The sequence below is a fragment of the Adiantum capillus-veneris genome, chromosome 12, assembly GCF_014529385.1.
Source record: "Adiantum capillus-veneris isolate H3 chromosome 12, ASM1452938v2, whole genome shotgun sequence".
In the NCBI taxonomy this organism is placed as follows: domain Eukaryota; kingdom Viridiplantae; phylum Streptophyta; class Polypodiopsida; order Polypodiales; family Pteridaceae; genus Adiantum; species Adiantum capillus-veneris.
Genome location: NC_140942.1, coordinates 70779154 through 70805977, shown reverse-complemented (window position 1 = coordinate 70805977; position 26824 = coordinate 70779154). Strand labels below are relative to the sequence as shown.

The window sequence follows — 26824 nt, the reverse complement described above, 5'->3', positions numbered from 1 at the left end:
CGAATATAACCAACCCCCACTCACCCGAGGCAGAAGAATGACCTTCGGGAGAGTGTGAGTGTCCCTAATCGGAACGCGAATTGAGGGAATGCCGGCCGCCTTGGCAGCTACTGAGACTGCCGTGCGAGGTGTCTCCAAGACAATCCCAATCGTTGAGCCTATCTTGGACAAAAGCGGTAAGTACTCCGTCCGCAAACCAAGAAAGCAGACGGAGATGGAGATGTTTGCATCCTCTACCAGAACATCTGAAGCAGGGTCAAAACCATGTCTCCACTGTCGAAAGTGGGCTCGAGCTGCTCGGATGGTCAATGGACTCATGGCGATGACCTTGGACGCATGACCTTGGATGCCATCTCGGAGGTCTCAAACTCGATCTGATAGTAGCCTCGTCCGAGGATCTGTACGTCCAAGATCTTGCCCACCTCTGCAAGAAGGCGGGCCTGGAGAAGGTCACGTAGCTCTCCTCTGCTTGGTCGGGTGCCGAGAATCTTGCAGATGACAGAAGTCGCCTGCCAGCGCTCTACCTTTGCGGCTAGGCTCGCTTGTTTTGTCGGTGAAAGAGCAAGTCGAATGGTGGGCTCAACGGGGTCGGGCTTCGGGGGCTTCGGAAGAGTCTCTCTGTGGCGAAGCTGGAGCCTCCATCTCTAATTGCTGCTGTGAAGAAAAAATGACGAGTTGATGACGAAAGGAGGTTGGGAATGCGAGGATACGAGGCGTGGCTGGCGGGATTGGGAGGCAGGACTGGCGGGCTGAGGCAAAAGGTGGGGCGGCATGCGGGTAAGGTAGAGGCGAAGGCGGGCAGGATGACAGGCGGAGGGTGACAAGCGGGCTAAGGGCAGGGGGTAGGGTGCTAGGCAGGTAGAGGATAGCGGGCGGGCTGGGCAGCGCACAGGGGACGGCGCTCAGGGCAGCGGGCGGGCTGGGTAGCGAGCGGGCTGGGACAGCGCACAGGGGGGGCGGCGCTCAGCAGGTGCAGGCGGCAAGGGTAGGGGGTAGCGATGACGCACGAAGGCGCGGGGGGGGGGGGGGGGGGGGGGGGGGGGGTGGAGGAGCAATGGCGCGCGAGGACAAGGTTTGGGGGGGGGGGGGGGCAGCGATGGCGAGGGGAGGGCGCGGTAGCAGCAGCGAGCTTGATCGATCGATCCATCAGGAGCATTTTTACAGTGCACAGTCCTATTTTTCTATTTTAGCCATTTTTCACTTATTATTAATAAGTGACTTTGTTACGAAACTGGGTAGGGCAAATTGGCCATGTCACGTAAACGGTGACACATCCAACCCTATGCGTCCATGGACAAGCTATAGCACGACAAGAGTCCAGTCAGTCTAGATTTAGAAGTGTTCTGGCACTTTTGTGAGTCTATTCACAGACCGTGCATGCCCAGGCACTTAGTGTAGATGCATATCCTCTAGTTGCACATAACATGATCATAAGCATTCCCATCAAAATCCATCAGAATCCTTCAGGGGAATTTTCCAGTGTATTTAATCTATTTTTCCTATTTTTGATATTTTTCACTTATTATTTTAAATGACTTTTGTTTGGAACTGAGTAGGGCAAATTGGGTAAGATAATATATAAGCAAACCAAGGCTAGCACTTTTTGGCAGAAGAGGCAGCAGGAGCACCTTGCTCAACAGGCAACTTCTCAACAAGACCCCCCACATCAGCAGAGCTGGTGTTTTGGCATCTGCAAGGACCTAGTGATTTCATCCATAGGCAGCCTGGCGTTTTGTGCACAACAGATCAGCCCCGGCAGTAGCAAGAACCATCAAGAAGCCTAGCGTTTTGCATTTGCAGGACATCCGACAGCAACAGAACAGTTTTCAGCCCTAGCGTTTTGCATTTACAGGACATCCGTCAGCAGCAGCAGAACGGTTTTCAGCCCTAGAGTTTTTGGTTTGCAGATCAGCCCTGGCGTTTTGTAGATTCACCGCGATGGAACATCAAGAAACACTAGCGTTTTCAGTTTTCAGTCTTTAGCACTCGCAGAAGAACTCCCGAACCTCGCAGATCTCACCTTCCTGCAACAGATCCTCGCTGCACAGTCATATCCCGCGAAGTTTACAGTTTCAGCCCGAAAAACGCAGATTTCAGTATCTGCGTTTTCAGCGCGTCGTCGTAGTACCGTCGTCATCGACATCGTCACCGACATAGAGTCAGAATTCAGCAGATAGAAGATTTGCAGATTTCAGCCATTAGCATTTGCAGATTTGAGCCCGTCTTGTCGTCGTCCTCATCATCGTCGACACCATCGGCAAGTCCGAGCATTGTAGAGATTTGTGCAATCAATAGTAGACCGCTCTCGCCATAGAGATTGGGGCCTTCGGAGGAGGGTTTTTACGTCGTCTCTGGTGTCGTATTCTCTTCCCTCTGTATCTCTCAGTCTCATACACTTTCACGCACAGTGTCCATTCACTTTGTTTGTGTCCATTGCACTCTCTCATTAAGAACGGAAGGCTCTCCTCCCTTCCATCAGGATAAAAGGAACCTTGAGCACAGATCGGAGCACTCATCTTGAGCGAAGTTCAACAATCACTTGCCCTGCACCTTACATTGGTATCAGAGGTTTGGCAGTGTTTTGTATCACTCAAGGAAAGAACCACAGGAACCACATATTTTTTTTTTCTTGTTGTGGTCGCATGAACCCAAGTTCGCTTGGGCGTGTCGATTCCTAATCGTGTTTTTGAAGAGTGACAAGAATCCAAGGAAAGAAGGGCTTGTCCAGCCTCCCCTTGTGCCTCTTTTCACTCATTGAGAGCGGACCGTGCACTTAGCTGTCGGCCAATCGACGTGAGGTGGGAAAAAGCAACCTTGGTGTGAGCGCATGGCCGCCAAGGGGTGCGCTCGCAGGAAAGAGCAGAACTCGGGTGAAGAGAAGATCCTTCTCTAACACAGATTACAAGCAAAAGAAGAACCTCAAGATCCTCAAGAACTCAAGACCCTCAAGAACCCAAGACCCACAAGAACCCAAGTTCCTCGTGAACTTAAGAACCCACAACTTCAATGCATGGTCATCACCCAAAGCGGAATGGATACCGGGCATGAGAGTGATGGGCAAGAAAGTAGTGAAGAAGAATTTCAGCAACAAGGAGGTTTTTCGGACCCTCCCTCTTCGCCATCTACGCCAAGAATTGCATCAAACCCCATGGAAGCTTTCGTTAAGTCGATGATGGACATGCTAGCAAGGCAAGAGGTGACTCGCATTGCCGCGGAGCGTGACCGCCCAGACAAACAAGATGCCGTGGAGCGTGACCGCCAAGACAGATAGGATGCCGCGGAGCGTGACCGCCAAGACAAACAGGATCGCGATCGCTTGGCGGCCGAGTAACGAAAAGAAAAAAAAGCGGCAAGAAGAAAGCAAGCTCGCTTGGCGGCCGACGCAAGAAGGGAAGCGGCCGAAGAAAGAAAGGCTACTATTGAGCGTAAGCTTGTGTAAGCGCGCTTAGCGGCCGACACAAGAAGGGAAGCGGCCAAAAAAAGAAGGGCTACTTTGGAGTTGGAGCGTTGGGCCCAAAGAGAACAACGCATGAACGACTTGATACTACATGTCCTCACTTTGAAACCCGAATTGGCAAAGAAGTTGGTGGTTCGTCAAGTGGTGCAAGCCGAGATTCGGACTCCAACAACTTAGTCACAGAGAAGATCCAGTTCAATAAGTATGATGGTAAGATGGATGCTAGTGTTATTCATTCTTGGTTGCATCAATTTAATGCTTATTTTGCGACAACTAAGAAGACAGGAAATAGCAAGGTTTTGACGGCAGCGATGTACCTTGCCGGTGATGCCACGTATGGCAAGAGGCACAACTAGCCGCGCATCTAGAGGAAGTCGACGAATTCACGCCCCTTTCCTTCAATTGGACTAACTTCCAAGATAAGCTTAAGGCGCGGTTTATGCCTCCTTAGTACCTAGCACGATTGAAAGAAGATTGGCGCAATCTCAAGCAACATGGTATGCCAGTCATGTCTTTTTCTAACCGTGTTTTGCAGCTCGGCACTCAATTACGCAAATCGGATGATGAGCGCAAAGAGACTTTCCTTTTTGGGTTAGACGAATATATCAAGTTTGATGTAGAAGTCTTTGATCCAATCGATCTCAACAAGGCGGTACCAATTGCTCTCGCACAGGAGATGAAGCACAACAAGGGAAAGCCTAAGGAGAACAAGACTTCCACAAGTACCTCTTAGACTTCTCAGAACGGTAAGAATAGTAAGAACGGTAACTCTTCTAATCAATCTTCCAATAGTCTCTCAGAAAAGAACTCTTCCAATGAACGTAAGGGTAAAGCTAACACAATTGCTAAACATAAGCTCACTCCAGATGAGAAGGTAGCACAAGGAATTTTAGGAGGATACATCATGTCGGAAGAGCAAAGCACTTATTCTAAGGAAGGTCGTTGTTTTCATTGTCACATTAAGGGTCACATGAAAAGAGCATGTCCTAAGCTTGAATCTAATGAATCTAAAGAATCCACAGAACCCACTTCCTCTGTCAATGAAATCAACGACAACACGAGTGTGCCCCAAGTTTCTCCTGACCCTCCCATTGATGAGTCTCTCATTAAATGTTATGGTCATATGACGGGGCAGCGTTTTGTCATATTGTTTGACCCAAGCAATATGCATGATGTGATTAGTCCCTCTCTTATTGAGAGAGCCCGCCTAGAGGTTAGTCAGAAATCTCCTCTCGAGGTCTCTGGCTTTGCTCTCGGTATGGACTCTCTTATCACGAAAGAGTCCCTGATGTGTTGTTTACAGTTCAACAAGCTGCTTTCCATAGAAATTTTTTTGTCTCTCCTCTTTCAGGATGTGATATGATTTTGGGCATTCGATGGTTTTGTGAGCATAACCCTCTCATTGATTGGGCGGAAAATACGTTCACTTTCAATGCCAAAAGTGACTCTCCCATTGTCATTCATGGAGAGCAAGTTGTTCATTCTCCCTCTCTCATTGCTAATGTGCAGGCGAAGATTGAACGGATTCAAGAGAAGGAGACTCTCTTAGTCTCTTCTTCTCCGAAGCATGACACACAGGATTTGCATGATGATAAGCATGTTGGTTTGCATGAAGATGATGTGATTGTTCACAAGGATGATGGTTTAGATGATGCTTTTTATAGCGAAGCTAACCTCGTTGCAGATTCGATCAAACACGGAGAACCGATCTTGGCTCTCGAGCCTAGGTCCAAAGAACCCTTACATGAAGTACTATGTGTTCGAATGATTTGACAGCACGCATTGTACGCGTGTTTCATTCGTGATCGTTTCCTGTATTTTAGTTAGCGTCTTTATGTGATCCCTTTCCAAAGGCATGACATATTGTACGTTGAGCACGTTTCACTCATGAATGAGCATGGATATATACGTATTTTTCATGAAAAGCTGAAAAATATGCATTCAAGGAAGTCACATTCCATGTGTCTTCCTTGGCACGACACAGTTATAGAAAGAGCACATGAAAGTATGAGCACCAAGCATGGGCATTTCCATTGTGAATTGCCACAGTTGATTGCTTTAGATTAGCAAGACAAGATTCGATCTCATTGTTTGCGTGTGTGTGGTGAACGATTTGGCACTCCATCTATTGATTCATTTGCTTTGCATGCACAGTCTTTGAGGAAGACAAGATTTTTTCCAGTCACTTTACATGGAATAGGTATGTTCATGGTTTTGTGTTGGAAATGGTTTCAAGAATTTTCTGCCATGGAGATTCTTGAAGGAGAAAGACGCATGACTCTGGATGAAGTTGAAGCATCGAAGGAGCCTCAGAAGACTTTGTGTTGCTTTCGGTGCAGCCCAAAGAAGCAAGCATTACAGACCTTGATGAAGTTCAAGTACCGCACGACCCACACATCAGAGTGGGCCGGCGAAGAGTCCTTTCCAGGATTTCGGACGCTATTGGCGATCTCCCTCGACGCCATACAGTTCGGTACCAGTACCTCACTTTGAAAAGCAGGGGATGTCACGTGACATATCCAACCCTATGTGTCCGTGGATAAGCTACAGCATGACAAGGGTTCAGTCAATCCACTCAGTGTAGATTTAGAAGTGTTCTGACACTTTTGTGAGTCTGTTCACAGACCATGCATGCCCAGGCACTTAGTGTAGATGCATATCCTCTGGTTGCACACAACATGATCATAAACATTCCCATCAAAATCCATCAAAATCCTTCAAGGGAATTTCCCAGTGTATTTAACTTGTTTTCCCTATTTTGACATTTTTCACTTATTATTTTAAGTGACTTTTGTTGGAAACTGAGTAGGGAAAATTGGTAAAATAATATATAAGCAAACCAAGGCTAGCACTTTCTGGCAGAAGAGGCATCAGGAGCACCTTGCTCAACTGACAACTTCTCAGCAAGACTCCCCACATCAGCAGAGCTAGCGTTTTTGCATCTGCAAGGACCTAGCGATTTCATCCACAGGTAGCCTGGCGTTTTGTGCACAGCAGATCAGCCCCGGCAACAGCAAGAAACATCAAGAAGCCTAGCGTTTTGCATTTACAGGACATCCGTCAGCAGCAGCAGAACGGTTTTCAGCCCTAGCGTTTTTGGTTTGCAGATCAGCCCTGGCGTTTTGTAGATTCACCGCGACGGAACATCAAGAAACACTAGCGTTTTCAGTTTTCAGTCTTTAGCACTCGCAGAAGAACTCCCGAACCTCGCAGATCTCACCTTCCCGCAACAGATCCTCGCCGCACGGTCATATCTCGCGAAGTTTACAGTTTCAGCCCGAAAAACGCAGATTTCAGTATCTGCGTTTTCAGCACGTAGTTGTTGTACCATCGTCATCGACATCGTCACCGACATAGAGTCAGAATTCAGCAGATAGAAGATTTGCAGATTTCAGCCATTAGCATTTACAGATTTTAGCCTATCTCGTCGTCGACATCATCGGCAAGTCTAAGCATTGTAGAGATTTGTGCAATTACTAGTAGACCGCTCTCGCCATAGAGAGTGGGGCCTTCGGAGGAGGGTTTTACGTCTCTGGTGTCTTATTCTCTTCTCTCTCTATCTCTCAGTCTCATACACTGTCACGCACAATGTCCATTCACTTTGTTTATGTCCATTGCACTCTCTCATTAAGAACGGAAGGGTCTTCCTTCCATAAGGATAAAAGGAACCTTGAGCACAGATCGGAGCACTCATTTTGAGCAAATTTTAACAATCACTTCCGTTGCACCTTACAGGCCAAGCATGTATATAAGAAAAGCTAGCGCTAGCATTATCTGGTAGAAGAGGCACCAGGGACCAAGTGTCCAACAATGCACCTTCTCAGCAAGACTCCGGGGCAGGCAACCTAGCGTTTTCAGCCACCAAGAACCAGCGTTTTTCAGCATTCCAGATCAGCCCTAACGTTTTGCATTTGCAGATTAGCTTGGCGTAAGCAGGACCTAGTAGACACCATAGCGTTTTTGCAACAGAACAGATCCAGTCCTAGCATTTTTGGACCAGCATTTCAGTCTAGCGTTTTTGCAGATTTTCGGCGTCATAATCTTTTCTGCATCATTGTTTTCAGTTTTTACCGTCCAGACACCGCAGATCAAGTCTCGAACCTTGCAGATCTCACGTTCTTGCAGTAGATCTTCGTGCACGGTCAGATCAGCCAGTGTTTGGAGATTCAGCCCACTATTCGTAGATTCAACATCTGCATTTTCAGCGCGTCGTCGTCGCATCGTCGTCATCGCCGTCATCACAGACATAGAGTCAGAATTTAGCAGATACAAGATTTGCAAATTTCAGCCCTTGGCGTTTTCAGCTTTCAGCCCGTCTCGTCGTCGTCCTCATCGTCGTTGACATCGTCGGCAAGTCCATTGCATTGTAGAGATTTGTGCAATCAATAGTAGACCACACTTGCCATAGAGAGCGGAGCCTTTGGAGTAGGGTTTGACAACATTCTAGTGTCGTATTCTTCTCTCTCTATCTCTCAGTCTTAGTACCTTCATTGACAGTGTTTATCACTTGTTTGTGATCATTTGCACTCTCTCACTAAAGGAACGGAAGGCTCTCCCTTCCGTAATAAAAGGAACCCTTGAGCAGAGTTCGGAGCACTCAACTTGAGCAAAGTTTAACATTCACTTCTGTTGCATCTTACATTGGTATCAGAGCTTTGGCAGTGTTCTGTATCACTCAAGAAAAGAACCGCATATTTTTTTCTTTTGCTTCTTGTGGCACTTGGGCGTGTCGACTTCTAATCGTGTTTTTGAAGAGTAACAAGAAACCCAAGAAATAAGGGCTTGTCCAGCCTCCCCTTGTTTCTCTTTCACTCATTGAGAGCGGATCGTGCACTTAGCGGCCGGCCAATCGACATGAGGTGGCAAAAAGCAACCTTGGTGTGAGCGCAAGACCGCCAAGGGATGTGCCCACGGAAAAGAGAAGAGCTCGCGTAAGAGAAGATCCTTCTCTAACACAAATTGCAAGCTAAAGAAGAACCTCAAAGACTCAAGAACCTCAAGACTCAAGACCCTCAAGAATCAGGAACCACAAGAACCCAAGTTCCTCAAGAACTTAAGAACCCAAGACTTTAGTATATCGTCATCACTCGAAACGGCATGGATACTTCGCATGGAGGTGATGAGCATGAAGGTGGTGAAGAAGAGTTTTCGCCACGAGGAGGTTTCTCTGACCCTTCCCCGTCCCTATCTACACCAAGGTTTGCACCAAATCCTATGGAGGCTTTGGTCAAGACGATGACGGACATGATGAGACAACAAGAAGCGTGGCGCAAAGAAAGAAGAGCAGAAAGAAAGACCGTCTTTGAGCGCGAGCGCAAGCAAGCATGCTTCGCGGTCGAAGAAAGACAGGTCGAATTGAATTGTGAACACGAAGAAAGAATGGTAGTCATAGAGCGTGAGGGCGAGCAAGCTCACTTTTCTGCCAATGAAAGAAAAACCGAATTAGATCACGAGCGCGAAGACGGTGAAGCGCAGAGAGACCTCATGATTAAGCAGCATATAATTAAGCAGCGCGCATTGTTCGAGTGTTTCATTCGTGATGGTTTCCTGTATTTTAGTCACCGTCTTTATGTGATCCCTTTTCACAGGCTTGCCATATTGTACGATGAACACGATTTACTGATGAATGAGCACGGATGTATGCGGATTACTCATCAAAAGATGAAATGTTCGCATTCAAGAAATTCACATTTCATGTCTCTTTCTTCGCACGACATAGTATCTGAAAAAGCACAAGGATTGAGTATCAAGCATCGGCATTTCCATTGTGATTTGCCACAACTGATAGATTTAGATCAGAAGATAAGTTTTGAATCCATTGTTTGCGTGTGTTTGATGAACAGTTTGGCACTCCGTCTATATATTTATCTACATTGCATTCATAGTCTTTAAAGAAGACTAGAAATTTTCCAGTCACTGTACATGAAATGGGTATGTTCATGTTTTTGTGTTGAAAGTGGTTTTAGGAATTTTCATCCACTTGGAGATTTTTGACGAAGGTAGACGCATGACTATAGACGACGTTGAAGCATTGAAGGAGCCACGAATGACCTTGTGTCGCTTTCAGCGTGGTCCAAAGAAGTAAGCGTTGCAGACCTTTATGAAGTTCAAGTATCGCACGACCCACACATCAGGGTGAGCCGGCAAAGAGTCCTCTCCAGGATTCCGGACGTTGTAGGTGATGTCCCTTGACGCCGTACTGTTCGGTACCAGTATCTCACTTTGTAAAGGAGGGGATGTCACGTGCACATCTAACCCTATGTGCATGTGGACAAGCCTTCATGACAAGGGTTTAGTCAGCCTAGCTTAGGAAGTGTTCTGGCACTTTTATGAGTCTGTTCGTAGACCGTGCATGTCCAGACACTTAAGAGTAGATGCATATCCTTTGGTTACACACAGCATGATCATCAGATTATTATCAAAATCCATTAGGAGCATTGTTTACAGTGCACAGACCTATTTTCGCTATTTTAGCCATTTTTCACTTATTATCAATAAGTGACTTTGTTGGGAAACTGGGTAGGGCAAATTGACCAAGCATGTATATAAGAAAAGCTAGCGCTAGTATTATTTGGCAGAAGAGGCAGCAGGGACCAAGTGTCCAACAGTGCACCTTCTCAGCAAGACTCCCCGGCAGGCAACTTAGCGTTTTCAGCCACCAACAACCAGCGGTTTTCAGCATTGCAGATCAGCCCCAGCGTTTTGCTTTTGCAGATCAGCCTGGCGTTAACAGGACCCAGCAGATACCATAGCGTTTTTGCAGTAGAACAGATTCAATCCTAGCGTTTTTGGACCAGCATTTCAGCCGAGCGTTTTTGCAGATTTTCGGCGTCATAACCTTTTTTGCATCAACGTTTTCAGTTTTCAGCATCTAGACACCGCAGATCAAGTCCCGAATCTCGTAGATCTCACCTTCTCGCAGCAGATTCTCGCCACACAGTCAGATTAGCCAGCGTTTGCAGATTCAACCTGCTATTCGCAGATTCAACATCTGCGTTTTCAGTGCCTCGTCGTCGCATCGTCGTCATCGCCGTCGTCACCGACATAGAGTCAGAATTCAGCAAATACAAAACTTGCAGATTTGAGTCCGTCTCGTCGTCGTCCTCATCGTCGTCGACATCGTCAGTAAGTCCATTGCATTGTAGAGATTTGTGTAATCAATAGTAAACCGCTCTCGCGATAGAGAGTGGGGCCTTCGGAAGACGGTTTGACAACATTCTGGTGTCGTATTCTCTCTCTATATCTCAGTCTCAATACCTTCATTCACAGTGTTTATTACTTGTTTGTGATCATTTGCACTCTCTCACTAAAGGAACGGAAGGCTCTCCCTTCCGTAAGTAAAAGGAACCCTTAAGCACAGTTCGGAGCACTCATCTTGAGCAAAGTTCAACATTCATTTCCGTTGTACCTTACATATATACCCTCTAGTTGCACAAGCCAGTTTTCATCTGTTATCACACGGTTGTGGGCGTCTGAAAATGTCATCATGTAGAGCCTTGTAAGGGGCGCGGGACTACCAAGTCCCATGCCTAACAAGCTAGGCATCTAGTGGTTAAGAGTCGACAAAAAGGCTCAAATTGCGACCATTTTTCAGCTGTCACTTATTATTATTATTATTAGTAAGTGACTTGTTAATAACTAATAAAAGACAAGATCTCTAGGAAAGTCACTTTAGTAAGGCCCTATTAAAGAGCCCTTAGGTCATTCATTTTAATTGTGATCAAAAGAAGTCGGAATATGATGCGACTCTTTCTCATCCATTGAAGTACGATCATACAAGTGAACTTCCTCCAACTCTCTTGAAATGTATGGCATATCAAATTGTTGAGTATCATGTTGCAATGTTTTTGTGCGAGCATTCACATCTCCAACGACAATAACATCACCTTTGCCTTTAAACTAAACAATGTCCTCATCTAAATCCACATATGGTCGATCTCTATCCATGCAAGCATAAAAAGGGGAATCATGATGAGAAATGTAGCAACCGGCTACAAAAATGGGTGCTCTTTTTGGTGTCATAATTTTCAGCTATACATAACGTTTGTGCTTGTCATCTTTCACAATTGATAGAAAATCTTCTAATCCTCTCTTAACCATACATGCTACCCCTCCTTGCCCTCTTCGTTGCTTGAGATTCTTTGACCACATCAATGAATGCATATCGTAATCCTCCAACCCGTTAATCCTTTGTATATCATGGTTCCAAGTTTCAGCAAGAATTACATCGGCTTTGCTTGTTAGTTCATCTATGCCAACTCCCGCATTCGTGTTAGATTTACACCACTTTGCTGCTTCACATAGGTCTAGGGCACTTCCTTGTATGGCTAGTGTCTCCGGGTTGGCCACCCATAGTCTAGGTTGTACCGTGTCCGGCCGCCCGCTCGGTATGGACTCTTTGGAAACTCATATATATGGGGCCAAGGGGGTACCCATTTCACATAGTTTGACATCTCATTGTACAGGTTTTATGCTCTAGTAGTCAAGAGGGTTTTGATCGCCCCCTCTTCCCCTACACTAGCGTCTGCTGTATCTATTGTCTCTCTCTCCTCTCACGCTTCTGCACACGCGCTCACATAGTATCAGTCGCCATCGTTGAGGGCGCATTATCCGCATGAGATTTTCCGCCCAAGAAGCAAATTAGGGAGCGTTTCTGCAAAATCAGCTAGCGTTTTACACCAAGAGGGGTGGGGTTCCATCAGTTGGAGGACATCCCTCGCGAAGACCTCGACCCTCCCCTTGCGTTTTTGCTGAAGAACTGTAGATCTGGAAAAAAAACACAAATCTGTCAGCTTTTTGAAAAAATCCAAGCATGCAATGAAATTTGGAGCGTTTTTCTATCGTGGAGGATCCAACTACGTTGTTGCTCCCACACCTGGCGATCAACTGTTGGCTGCCAGCGTTGGCTCTTTTGGGCATTTTTGTCGCCGGAAAACCCCTCTCTACAACCTGCGTTTTCAGCCAGATTTGGCGTTTTGGCAAACAACAATGTTTTCAGCAGAGGGGGGCAGCATTACCCTTGGCCCTCTACAAATCTTGCCCTCTTACCCGGCTTGGCATCCGGTTTCTTGCCGTCGTGATTCCTCCTAATCTGCTACAGATTTCAGCCATACTTACCTGTTGTTTTTTCTCAGTTTCTAGCCCTCATGGGGTTGCTACATTGATTCACCACCCTCCCTACACCCTCTGCACCGTTGCGGATCTTGTTGGGAGCGTACGAGCACGTTGAAAATTGCTGGATAGCAACGTTTTCAGCACCTAGCAGTTGTGTTTTTGGGTGGATAGGAGTCTCTTCGCTTGTGGTTTTCATAGAGGATGAAGTTACCTCTTTCCATGATACCATCCGATGGTGGTCCATGCGGTCTCTCAGTGACTACTGCAGAACACAGTATCTTCGACATTGGCTTGATCATCTACTGGCGTACGATCCTTGGGAGATCCATTCATTCCAGCCATCATTCGGCGGTTGCGCACTCTAGAGGGGGTGGTGACTTGTGATTTGCTATGGACACACCTATGCACTCATCAGAGGAGTTCACATGAGATATGGCCATGCTCATGGCATATGGAATCATGAAATTCTTAGAGAAGACACCAATATCTTGGAAGGACAAATACTTACCACTTGACCTCGACAAGTTAGATCACTTGCTTACACAAGAGCATCTACATGGACTGAGGGAGAGGATCTTGGATCTCCTCTAGGACAGGTTCATTGCTTGGATCTACAGATTGGAGTAGGACTTCAAAGTAGTCTCTTGGAGAGTTTATCCGCAAGATGCGGGAGATCAGGCATTATCATGCGACTACATCCGGAGTCACCCGAAGCTTGGCTTGGATGGTAGTGCAGTTGCTCTTTTGTACTCCTGATCATTTGAATTGCTACCTTCAGAGTTGCTTACACTCACCCTTGGTTACCTTACAACAAACTTATCCCCCGACCTGGGCAGTAGGCCACTTCCAGCTCATTCACATTGAGAGCCACACCGAGCTGTGGTTTGGTGGCGTTGTTGGTGCGGATTCTGTTTTGATTGACACCGGAGGATTGGAGACAGGAGATACAAGCAAGACGGTGCAGACAGAGTGGTCTGGTCTTTCCTCTTCTCAGAGGATCTTCACAGCACAGACTGCTTAGTCTGGCTTCCCTACTTATATATGATGATTATGGTGCAGACAGCTTGGTCTGACTATATCTCTTCTCAGAGGCCCTTCATAGCGTAGACCAAGGTGGAAAGGTACGTAGTGTACGACATGTTTTAGGTACATACGGAACGTACTTCTGTACTGAACCACCTTTCAGGTACGTAGTAGGTACGTACCATTTGTAAAAAACTTATATTTTAGTGAAAAACCGATAGACTCATAAACAATTTTACATTACAAATTACAATGCTGAAAATGAACATGTTGACAATTGTACATAAAACTCAAATTCCTGAAACCTCAATGATAAATCATAAAACCAAGTTCAACTACAAGCATACTGTCTCTGGCGTCAGTTAAAAGCCGGCACTGTAAATGCCATACAAACTGAAACAAAACAATGAAACACAGGTACAACCGTACAAACTCAACTACAAGCATATTGTCTATGACATCAGCCATAGATTACAAGCATAATGTCTATGACTACAAGCATAATGTATATGGCATCAGTCACAAGCCTACACTGTATATGCCATACTTTATCTGAAGTTGATCATCCTTTGAAAACATGAGACCAACATACTCAGATTGTTTTGTGCTCAGGAAGGTATCACTCCATAGCTTTGGCGACCTGTAGAGAGGATGCAGCATGGCGGCCATCGCATGGATGGGACGACTCATGAAAGTCCAACGTCTCTACACATACTTCAATATATCCGATCGGCTGAAAATTGAGTTGAGCATAGCAATTAGAGTCCATAGTGTACACTCAATCATTGATAGATAATATTATAGTAGTACATAAGGAGGAACCTCTTATCGATCAGCAGTCAACAAGGAGCATTTGGAGATATGGTCTTTTATTTGCAAAAACAGATGAAAGACTAGACCCAAGGTCGATCCCTCCATATCGGTAAGTTGAAGGAGGACGTACACAGGTTTAAGTGCCACTGAAAGAGCATGCACCTCGTGCCAAAAATTCTCATCAAGGATCCGCCTCTGCAAGTGCTTTGTAGGCTCCTCTTGGGATTTAGACATGTTCCGCCATTTTGGATCCACAACTGTCCGAAGGAGTGGATCTCTAAGCTTGTAGAGCCTGTGCAAAACCAAGTAAATTTATGCAAACCTAGTTTTGGAAGCACGTGTTATCCTCAAGGCTTTCTTTGTATGCTTCCAATGATTATGAGATAGGGTGATCCACAACATAGAGATGAGGTGTTTTATGTGGTGGTTAGTATCACACTATGAAACCTCTGGAAGGCTCGTTGTCTTCATGTTCTTAGTGTGGCTCTGGTCACTCTTCAGGAGATATTGACATTGATTTGATTCGATCTCACACACTCTATGCTCTTAGTGGGACGACTCTAGTGCAGATTCCGGTTGTGCTCATGACCGACAATAGGCCTTCATCAGGCGTTGAGCGAGATCGTAGCTTTTCTTTTGTGTTTTTCACGGAAACTTCAGATGGGAGTACTCTCCACCACACAGGTTTATTCTTCATAGCTCACATTGCCCTCTTCAACCTACCTCTCCGACGGCCTTAGTTCCATTCCGTTTTCCTACAACTTGTATGTTTCAGGACGCTCAATAGATTTTTTTACTGAGTATACAACTAGTGCTTTTCTGAGAGAGAGAGAGAGAGAGAGAGAGAGAGAGAGAGAGAGAGAGAGATCAACTGGGTAGTCAACAAACAACTTGCTTGACAGTTTGAATCTCCTGAACACACAGATGCAAGCCCTTGTCCACATACATGCGAGGCCTTAAGGGCCCTCAATCTATACATGTGAGGTCCTTAGTCCTTACGGTGATTTATAAGCAATCCGCATCTTAGTAGCTGGCAACCGTATTCTTTTGTATGTGCATGGTTGTGCATGCGTTTGTGTGTGCTCTTTCTCATCGCATCCTCTTGGTGTTCTCTCTCTCTCTCTCTCTCTCTCTCTCTCTCGTCAGTGCGCACGTACTATCATTTCAATTCTTTCCATGTTTGTCTGCTAATGTATCCCCTAAGGTTGTGCTTTGCATGCTCAGAGTTTAATATCTGTGTTGGTTCTAGATCGTGCTCTTGTGGTTGTGTTTGCTCTTGTGCTTGTGCGTGTGTTTGTGTTAGTTCATTTCCTTTCTGTTGCACTTTCTGACACTTGAAAACTAATTGTATCATTGAACAGAGAAAGTCTTATACTTGAGGCGATGCGAAAAGATATCATGAGTGCTGTACAATGGAAAAAAAGGAGAACAAAAGTTCTAATGAGAGAGTCCTTAGGGCTTTTCGCAGAGACTGTATACGTGAGTTTGTGTATGTTCCAAGTATGGTTTTTGATATTGTTTTTCTTAATTGGATTTTAAAAAAAATTCTTTTATTGATACATGTATTCTTTTTTGCAAGGATGTCGGTTTCATGTGACACGTCTATTGAGGGACTCTTATTATGGTCATAAATATCATGGTAGATTTTACGTCTCTTGTTTGAACGCGTCCACTACGTTTGCAATGGGCCAGGTAAGTGTAAAAAAGTTTGCATACATATCTTTTAAAAGTTGGATGGTTATGTATCTCCTCTTAATACAATTTAATATGCTTTAGAATCTAATTGGTTTTTTAAATATTGATTGTTGTGTTCCATGTAGAGAGCTTTGAGGAGGTATTATTCAAGACGAACAAAACCTTAAATGAAGTGAACATTCACATTTTCAATCAGTTTTGCGAGTATTTGTTTTTAAGTTTGCTTATCTATACAAATTTTAAAAACTAATAAAATAGTGACGAACTCTGAATTCTAATGGTTGTCTCTGTGTGACTTTGAGTATTTTTATTATTTTTGTTGGTTGCAAGTAAGCCTAAACTTTATGTGCATGTTCACGTAACAAAGAAGTTGTTTTTATCTAATGATGTTGGTGAGCTTTTTAAATTGGTCAGCGGAAGTCCAACTAGATGCGATAATGAGTATAAGTTAACAAAAATGACAAGCATACTGAAACAGATAATTAGCTTAGGTAGAAGAGAGTAGAGGAAAGGGATGCTGTAATGAGAAGAGAAGTAGACTCGCTCATCTTTCCTACATCTCAAAAATAGTAATTTGAAGCAAGTGCCTATCTCAAGAACAAATATTACTTGAGGTTGAATCCTACAGATTTGATATTTAAGGTTTTAATAACTTGAGCCATAATTTTTGAGTAATTTGGACAATGAGTTTGTATTTGCTTGTACACCTCAATTATCTCATGCATGCATTGTTTGAACAATGTTTGTGATAGCTAGTATACATAGTATAAGTACTAACAATCATGTAGTTGCCCAAGAATTGCATCAATTCATAGGTAAGATGCTAGATGCTAAAGTGGAAAGAAGCGACTCCATTTGGCAGATTCCGACTTTGAGTCGACATGCATAGGACACTTGCGAATGTGAAATCACATGTGTCTTTGTAGATTCCATATTTTCCTCTAAAGAAAGAAGTCTCCAACGCTTCTTCTTGAAAGTCTCAAGTTTTTAAGAATGGTTGTGATAGTTAGTATATTTAGTATAAGTACTAACATTCATGTAACTGACCCATAATTGCATCAATCCATAGGTGAGAGGCTAGATGCTCAGAGTAGAAGAGACGTTTCTATTTTACAGATTTCGACTTTGAGTTGACAAGTATAGGAAACTTACGAGTGTGGAATATCACATGTGCCCTTGTAGATTCCATTCTTTCTTCTAAGAAAAGAAGTTTCCAACGCTTCTTCTTAAAAATCTACCAAGTTTTTAAGAATTTCTATGCACTTGAAGCATCGAATATTACTTGCAATGTTAGAAGCTTTTGACGTGAGAAAGTTTTTCATCTATACATTTTGTATAAAATTAATAAATCTTTAGAATCTAATAGTTGTCAAATTTGAAAGCATATGTTTTGTTTTCGTTAATCTTCAGAAGCTAGTTTATTATTATGAATCTCCTCACCACTTCATATGGGCCATCTAAGTCTCATCCCTAACAGCCCGTGAGAGAGAGAGAGAGTCAATTGGGTGTTTGGTAAATTTTATCGCTTGACTAAATTTTATAATCTCTTGGACTTCTCCTCTATGATGGCTTGACTCTTCAATACATTGGTGTTATAGCTATGTGATACTCTTGACTATAAATTGAGCATTTCGTTACATTCGAAATGTATAAAAAAAGATATAGTAATAGACACAAAAATGTGTCGTTTTGAAGGTTCAATAACATCAAGCTACGAAACTATCGAACCATATGGTTGATATAAAGGACTAATTATATTCGTCAATCTTGTTTTTGCATCCGTTTTGGACTTATTACCTTTTAAGTTGAAGATGATTTTAGATAGCACGTGAAAAGCTCTTTTATAATATATTCAGTAACCTCATGCGAATAACTCTCTAAATTGAGACATTAATGTTGTGTTGAAGGCCTAAATAACCCATTTTGTATATTTTTTATGGTTTGTCTAGGTTCACATTGAATTTGGACACATTTTTTAAAGTCACTTATAGTAAAAGTAGGATGGCCAATAAAACGAGCGTGCTCTCTCTCTCTCTCTCTCTCTCTCTCTCTCTCTCTCTCTCTCTCTCTCTGTGTGTGTGTGCTTTCGATCCCTAGTGCTTTTGCTCTGCTGTACGCGTGCCTTGCTCTACTCGGCCCAATCTTGCACTCCTTTACCTTGCACATCTACCGGTAGCCTCTCCTTCGCGCTTTCAACTGGTATAAGGGTCCTAAGGTCCAGAACACGCTCTTTGCAGGTTGCTGGACAACAAGATATATTGCTTTCCCGCGACCAGTTTCGATTTCATCATGAAGTCCCTTGCTTTCGGGGTCAAGAAGGTCACCGAAATTGCTAAAACAACCTAAAACAGACTGTTTTTAGGTCAAAATAGGTGATTTACAGGTTATTATAGGTTAAAACAGCAATACGCATGTGCATCAAATTTGTGGGATCACATATATTGATGTACTGTGCAAGGATTTGAGTGAAAAACTGAGTATAAGTGTTTTAAATCGCATATTCAGCTGAAAATTCAAATTTGGATAGTTTCATATAAAGAAATTGTGGTCTATCGTATACAAAGTCTTATGGTTGCTCCTATTTGCTGAAATTTTCAGCCTATTGCATCTCTCTTGTATACAGACTTGTGGTTGAGTTAAGATAGCTTCTACCTCTTCCGTATCTGAAACGAAAAGTTTGATGAAAATCAAACGGTTTGATAGTCAAGACTTCGACCTCTGGCAAGAACGTACGCAAGGTATCCTTTTCTTAAAGAATTGTGAAGATGCATTGGAAGAGAATAAGTCACAAGGTTTGTTTGACCTAGAGTGGACCAAGTTGAATAAGAAGGCCATGACCTACATCAGAATGGCTATCAATGATAACATTTTGACGGACATCAAGCGTTTGGACTCTGCTTATGCAATATGGCAAAAGCCAAAGTCCATTTATGAGAATACCACGCCTGTGAACCATGTGCATTTGATGCGAAAGATGGTGAATATTCAGCTTGATGACTCGAAGTCAGCTTTTGAGTATTTGAGTGCTTTTACAGGTGTGTTGAGTTAGTTGTAGGATAGTGGGCTTTAGCAATTCGATGATAAGCTTTAAGCTATTTTCTTAGTTATGGCATTGCCAGATACTTGGGAAACATTGGTTGTCTCCTTGAGTAAGAATCCCACTCTCACGTATGAGGGTGTGAGAGGGTCTATTCTCAATGAAGAGATTGGACACAAGTATAGGGGAGAAGGTGGAAGTTCTGCCTACAATGCAAGAGGTAGAAATTAAAAGCGTGATGCGGGCAACATGACTCAAAATAGAAGTAAGAGCAAGACAAAGAATAAGGATGTTACTTGCTATCAATGTGAAAAAAAGTGTCACAAGAAACCCGATTGCAGGTATTTCAAGAAAGAAAGGGTGGCCATTATCGGGTGGTGCTGTAGAGGCGGCACGAATCTCGAGGGTGGTAGCCTTGCACAGGAGGCGGTGCCCCAAGGACGGCCCAGCAAAGGCGGTTGTCAACATCGACACGCAAGAGTGCGATGCTACGAGAGTGGCAGATCGTTTCCACAGATGGCAGACTCGTTGCACGTTTTTTTTCCTTAATACTAAAGGTTTATTTTTGCGCCTCCCTCCTTACTTAAGTGAGCTCCCAACATTTTTAAGTAAAGGGCGACTTTCATTTTTTAAACAAAACAAAGTGCAACCCTTTGAAAATAATTAATCCGACCTGGTCTGCACACTCCGGTTTAAATCCTAGGGCGGTTAATTCACATATAAGAGACACGCCGGTGAGTAGAGCGCGATATCCGTTTCGTGTGTGAGCTATCTCTCGCCATGTACTCTACGCTCTCTCTTCCCCCTTGTAATTGCCACTACTTTTTTTATTATTTTACTCTTGGGCGTTTCTTCCAAGCAAGCTCTTGCTACATACTTTCATATTTACTTGCACATTCAAGCACCATGGCGTTACATGATGCTTCTTCGCACGAGAATGGCGCCGCTAGCATGCATTAACCAAATGGAAGAGATGTCTCTTTCTCCTCCTGACTCCATATACACGGATAGGCTTCGTCCCGAGGGTACTCTCCTTTCATCTCCTGTTATGGAAACATCCCTAGTGGAGGTGCTACAACACGAACTCCAAGAGATGCAATGGCAACTCACAGAGTTGCGTGCCACACATGTCTTGTTTTCGCATGCGGCCATGAGCACTTTGCCTCTTCATTTTCATGACGATCCCTTCATGTGGAGAGATCGCCATTTACTCATGGCTGGCGAAATGGATGGCCTACTTTGATTTGTATCGTTTCACCGATACCCATTGTATTAGTCATATATTGTCACAAGACGGGCACCATGTGCCAATAGAAAAGAACAGAATGAACAAACTTTTAGCACTTCAATAACAACTGAAACTGAAAGAGAGAGTACACGCGACACGGAGTGGTGGAATTCCACCCCAGAGAGTACGCGTCTCAAACCTTGGCGTCCCTGTGGGTATTTCTTTATATTTCCACAACTAAGTACAAGCCGGTACTTTATCCTCTGCACCTTCGTCCAGAAGCATGCCAGAGAATGAGCCCATAGCCTCATTTTTAAAGGCCCTAGGCCCAAAAGCTATTATGAAAAAGCCTTCAAACTCAAAAGCATCTGGTCCAAAAGCTACCAGCATGATTTACAAAACTTCGTACAAATGCAACGTCAACAACGCAAATCACGGAGATCCGTACAAATTGCCACGTCAACATGTTTGCACAATTTCCGGGCTGTCCGTACAGCTGTCACGTCATCAGTTTCTACGTTGTCTTTTGTGTGTGTTTGTAAGGGTCCAACTTTATTTTAATTCCTTTATGTCACTTGGGTCCCGTCGGACGGGGTCCCATAAGTTCGTAGGACTTCTTCTACTGTTGCTTGTTCTTCTTAGGTTTAGGCCCCTCGGCCTTGATCTAAAGACTGGCTCTACTCTTCGATGACTTGACACGTCAACAGTTTCTTGTGACAGATACAAATCATGCTCCAAGGCAAGGCTTATGCGTGGTGGGTTGGTTATGACCTAAGCCAACGATGTGGGAAGATTTTCAGAACGTCTTCCAGCTTGCTTTGTGCAAGTGGATAAGATCGAGTGTTTTAAGAACTGTTCAAGTTGGAGATGCGCAAAAAGACCCTGGACGCTTACTCACAGGAATTCAAGGACTCTGTCCACAAGACAAAAGTTTCGAAAGACCGGCATGTCATATTGCAGATGCTTTATCTGTTCGGATTGTCACCAGCTTACCAGAATGAGGTAGTATGGAATTCTGCTTGAAACCGGCCGTTTCAATCCAAAAAGGGCGGTAGACTTTACTTTAAACCTTGATTTAGCTTTCACCCATTTAATTTGTCGTCCACTTTATCTGTACTTTCAAGACACAACAAAGGGGAGAGAGATACAGGCTGCTAGATTGCACCTGTATGAGTAGACCGACACCAGATTGACCCCTAACTTAGGCGGACCTTTCAGTATTTCTTTATTGTATAAAAGAGGGAATAAACACTGTGGTTCTTTCCAAGCTGCCCCGCACAACCTTGGCTGAATTTTGATTGTTCTGGCCTGATTTCGGCAGCATAACTGTACTAGAACCCTTCACGGTCATTATTCCCACGCATTAAATGACTTTCTCGACGCATACGGGCACTTTGCAAAACCTGGCGAGAATCTGCAGCACGATGAATTCTCTATTTTCAGCCCTGAAAATGCGCCAGATCGCCTGTACAGCGGTCCCCTCCTGGGGGTATTAGGGACCGTTTAGGGCCAAAACCCTAAGCCTGCAAAAATACACAGCAGGCTGTAATGTACTGGTTCGGGCTCCGTTTCGCATGCCGGTCGCATCCGTAGCAAGTCCTCGAGCTCCTGCACTTGTAGGGCTACTTGCTCTTTGAATCGGACGAGATTTCTGGCGTGAAACCTCTCCGAATTTACCTGTACTTGCGGGGGATTAGCCGCTAGCTAATCCAGTACATGTGCAAGAGGCTCTTGCCTCGGCAATCGCGCATGAACCCACACAATTGTACATTGGTCAAATGAAAAGCCCACTAGTGGGGCATAACATATTGCCATAGGGGAGAGAGAGGGCAGTGCGTAACGTGTAGGGCATCACTCCTGGCACCGCACTGTACATAGGAGGGAAAGCAAGTACTCCATAGCTCTTAACCTGTGACAAAAATCTGCAAATGAGCCCTTCTCCTCTCTAAAATCAGCGCCCCCTTCTCTTGCTTGAGGAAAGTGCACCAAAAGGTGCCACTTGGCACATTTATAAGCATTTTCCCGTTTCGAGGTTGCCACCTAAAAATCTCCCAACCAGTTGCCCAGTTGACTTCACGGTAGAGTAAGAAAATGTTCTCCTTGTATTTCCGGAGGTAATGACGCAAACACATTTTCAGGTCCCAAAATAGCAGTTCCCTAAATTTTAGGAGATGTTGCCATTGTATCTTTCTAGGTCATCCGACCCTCTTTGTACACTGCAGCCACACCCAGAACTGTAATGTAGCCTCTGTAGCAAAGGATTCGCTTTGGCTAGTCAATGACCCCACTTGGCTAACCATAGTCCTTGTCCAACCTTAGTGCTCTCTTGCCCTCAGGCCTGGACTCCCTCTGGACAGTTCCACACTAGCTATGCAATGCAGGGCAGTTAGATTTCCCGAGGGGTCTTTCCAAAAAGTGAAAGTAAATAGATAATAAGAAAGAAATCAACAAAAAGGATAGATAGTAGTCACACGCTGGTGACATACCCCCCTCTTGAAATCTCAAATGTTCTCGTTTGCATCTATGTCGTACATGCTCCTAGTCAACACTGATGTATTCAAGACCTGTCGACACATGTACGACACATATATGCTCATTATCAACCCTGGTGTATTCAACACCTCGTCGACACATGTATTGCCTGCGTGTGAATCCTGTCGCAATGACATAGTGGTAGCTGCGCACTCTGCCATTGCTTTGAGTCACTAACTTTCCAATGACAAAATGGTAGCTGCACATTTTGCCACTGTCTTATAGTACACGTTGGATCCCGTAACACTTTCGAGCATAGCCAAACCGACAGTTTAAGAATGCAGTTACACATGTACTCTATAATAGAAGCAATTACTGTATCCTTGACAAACTGACAAGAAATACTCACTTCTATAGCACTAACCAAACGTTTGGACATTCCATAAGAGCAATTGCCAAACTGACAATCTGTACAGCTCTAACATTCATGTAACAGGTATTTCATTTGAGCTCACTTTAAGTACCATGTACATCATTTGTTTCAAAATCCATTGTCACACTGACAATCCATGTAGCTTTGAAACTCAAGGGGTCAAGGTAGGTTGCAAATCGAAGGCTTCAAGGTAAAGTGATAACACAGTTGGTGACTCTGCAAGTTCACCTTCTTCCATCCACTTAGCATCCATTGGTGGATAGTTTCTGAACTTTACAAAGTAACGCCTAGCAACCTTGCCTTTCACTTTCCTTTCTTTGTGTGCCAAAATCTGTTCCGGGACCAAGATCTCGTCAAGTTCCTCGACTTCCGGCTAATCTTCAGCTGACATATCTTCTGGCACATCACTCACATAGGGTCTGAGAAGATTCACATCAAACGCATTGTGGATCTTCCAACTGTTAGGCAATTTCAGCCTATATGTAACATCACTGATTATGTCTCACACTTGAAAAGGCCCATAGTAACGCATGCTGAGCTTTGGAAACAGTCTTTCCTTGCCCTTCATCTTCTTTAACCTTGCCTTTTTAAAGCGCAAAAGCACCCAATCACCAAGTGATTATACCACTTCACGACAGTGACGATCAACTCCTTTCTTTTGCTTTGCCCGAGTCTTTTCTAAGGCCACTTTGACCTTTTTGTACATTTCATCCATGTCCTGAACATACTTATTTGCTTCAAATATCTTGTCCTTTGTATGCAGTATAGGAGGAACTTTCTTGCCACCTTCAACTATCTCAAAGGGTGCCTTGCCAGTTGATGAATGCATTGTATTATTGTATGCATACTCTACCAATGGAAAATACTGCTCCCACTTTCTCTTATGCTCTGACACATAGCACTTTAGCAGATCTAGGACAATAGAATTGGTCTCTTCTGACTGCCCATCTGTTTGAGGATGAAATGACGAAAAGAATTTGAGCGTGGTGCCCATATTCTCAAACAAGCCTCTCCAGAACAAACTTGTCATGCGTGGATCACGGTCGCTAACAATCGACTGTGGCATGTCATGATACTTGAAAATATTGCTTATAAACAAGTGTGCCATTTGATCTGGCTTTATCTTCTTCCTGACAGGAATGAAATGAGCCTGTTTGCTGAATCTGCAAATAATGGTCCAAATACCATCGTTTCCTGTTTGCGTTCTCGGAAGATCAAAGATAAAATCCATAGCAATACTTTCCCATGGTTTATCTGAAATAGGTAGTGGTTGCAATAACCCTGGTGCCTTTTGCCTGTCAAACTTGACCTTCTGACAAATTAGGCAGTCTCGCACAAAGGCATCTACATCTCTTCTCAATGTAGGCCAGTAGAAGAATGTCTCAACCGCTTTAACTGTAGCATCGATACCACGATGCCCTACATACGGTGGGACATGACTCTCTTCTATAACTTTGCGTCGCAATGGCTTTGTGACACACAATCTGCCATGCATCATCCGACTTTGGATGGTTGGGTACTCTTATGTTTTGAGAAGGCACGCCTGAGAAAGAAAAAGGGAAAGGAGAGGTTTTTTTCAAAGCTCAGTATGCAATACTACGGACCTTTCCAGATCTCTGAAAAGATAAATGATGTCTCCTTCCGACTGAAACTACATGATACTTGGAGGATTCACAATGCATTTCATGTGAGTCTCTTGAAACCTTTCAAAGGTGATATGCCTGATGATGGGGAGCCTGATGAGCAACCCAAAGTGGAAGAAAATGAGGAGATCCTTGTTTCTGAACAGATTTTGGCACATAAGGATACGAAGAATAAAGGTAAAGTCCAAAGGCGGTTCTTGGTTAAATTCAAGAACTATCTTGTATTGGATGCGAAGTGGATGGAGGGGGAGGACCTAGCAGATACTACTCAGATTGTGAAACTTTACCTCGATGCTTTTGGTTTGCATAGTCTACTCCAAATGTAACTGAGAATTCAGCTTGGCCGGAGATCTGGTGTAGTGGGATGCACAAGAGGGGAGTCACTCCGCTCCTTTGTCAACAGATGCCTCGATTTTGATACTAGAGTCACTGATGTCTCTTTGAGCTTCAGGGATACTGAAAGCTGACAGTATTCTGTTGTATGACTTTATGAAATGGAATTCCTGAATATGATACTGATTTGTTCTTGACTTCTTTTTAAGTGCAGGAATTGATAGACGAAATGACTGCAGCATTTTGGTCTGATTGATCTCGAATAGATATGCTTGCAATAGGGGTTAGTCAATCGGACATCGATAAGGTCCCGATTGGATCTAGATGCGATTGCTAGCTATATTGCCGATAAATCATGATCTAAGATCCGATTGAATGTTGAATGTCATGTGATGTCGTGTGATGTGACTGCCGATTGGTACATGTGCTAGATGTGTGTTTCTAGTACGTAGGTACTAACAGTCAGTGTCTGCTAAGACGGTTTATGGCCTTTGTCTGTTTTGCAAGCATAATTGAGAGCGATTACAATGCTTTCAAGAGGGGGGTATGTCACAAAGTGATGTTGTGGCTGCCCGAGAACAGAAACCCTAACTCTAAAACTTGCAAACCCTAAAATCTGCCAAAAACCCTAAAACAGTAAAAACCCTAATCCTTATCCTAATGGCAGCAGGGAAGGTCTCGAAAATAGCGCAAGCATGATGACGTGACAGAATCCCAGAAATTGCGGCGCATATTGCTTTTTGGCGTGAGATCTCCTTGCGGCAGCTTTTTGGCTACGCTGGGCTTGCTTTTAGTTTATTAAAAGTGAGAGATTGCTTGATTATGAAAGAGAGAGAGAGAGAGAGAGAGAGAGCTTTTGATTTTAAGCTTTTGGGGCTCTTCTTTTGGCATCCCTTGTAAATAAATAAGTGGCTTGGGCTCCCACTCTACAGAGCATCTGGATGCAGAGCCTGAAAGTAAGACTCGAACCACTCTTGTACTTTGAACACTGATTAATACAAAAAGAAATACCGACAGGGGCACCAGTCTTTGGGGCCAATATCTCTAGGCACGGAACTCCGCCAGGCCAGTGCAAATCTATTGTGAACTGTGAAGTATTTTGAAGTGGTTATTTGGTGCTGTCGGGATTGATTCTTGACTTGGAGTGTCCAAGTCTGTTACACTTGCAAAAGCCATTCGAAATTTACTGTGATGCTTATGGTCGCAATTTGGGAGCAATCTTGATGCAAGAAGACCGTGTAATTGCTTATGAGAACAGAACGTTTTCACGTCCTGAAATAGTTGCCTAAATTTATGAAAAAGAGCTATTAGCAGTGATCTATACTCGTACTCAATGGCGACACTATTTAGTATTTACTCGAAACTGATTATACATGATTATACAATCTTTACGGATCATCAAAGTTTACGCTACTTCTAGTCATAGAAGCAGCGTTCAAAAAAGCAGATGCGATGGGCTACCCTACTGTCACAGTTTCACTTCCAGATTGTCCATGTTCAAGGACAGAAGAATTTAATGACAGATACATTGTCTTGAAAGCCCTTGGTTTTGGCTATTTCCGCGATTTATCACAGA

At 43.9% G+C, this 26824-nt stretch overlaps 1 protein-coding gene across 6 annotated transcripts in view; it reads left to right on the top strand.

Moving 5' to 3' along the window:
- Window positions 1–26824, top strand: part of LOC147445914 (uncharacterized) — a 109412-nt gene that overhangs the window by 31022 nt on the left and 51566 nt on the right. For 2 of the 6 annotated variants that reach the window (XR_015189822.1, XM_086525239.1), the window contains exons 2-3: window positions 15769–15907; window positions 15987–16099. Coding sequence is in view for 4 of the 6 variants with exons in the window: in XM_086525239.1 (XP_086381365.1) it covers window positions 15820–15907; window positions 15987–16099 (201 nt within the window). In the remaining 2 variants the exon portion in view is untranslated. The other 4 variants (XR_015189823.1, XM_086525243.1, XM_086525242.1 and 1 more) reach the window with 4 other exon arrangements.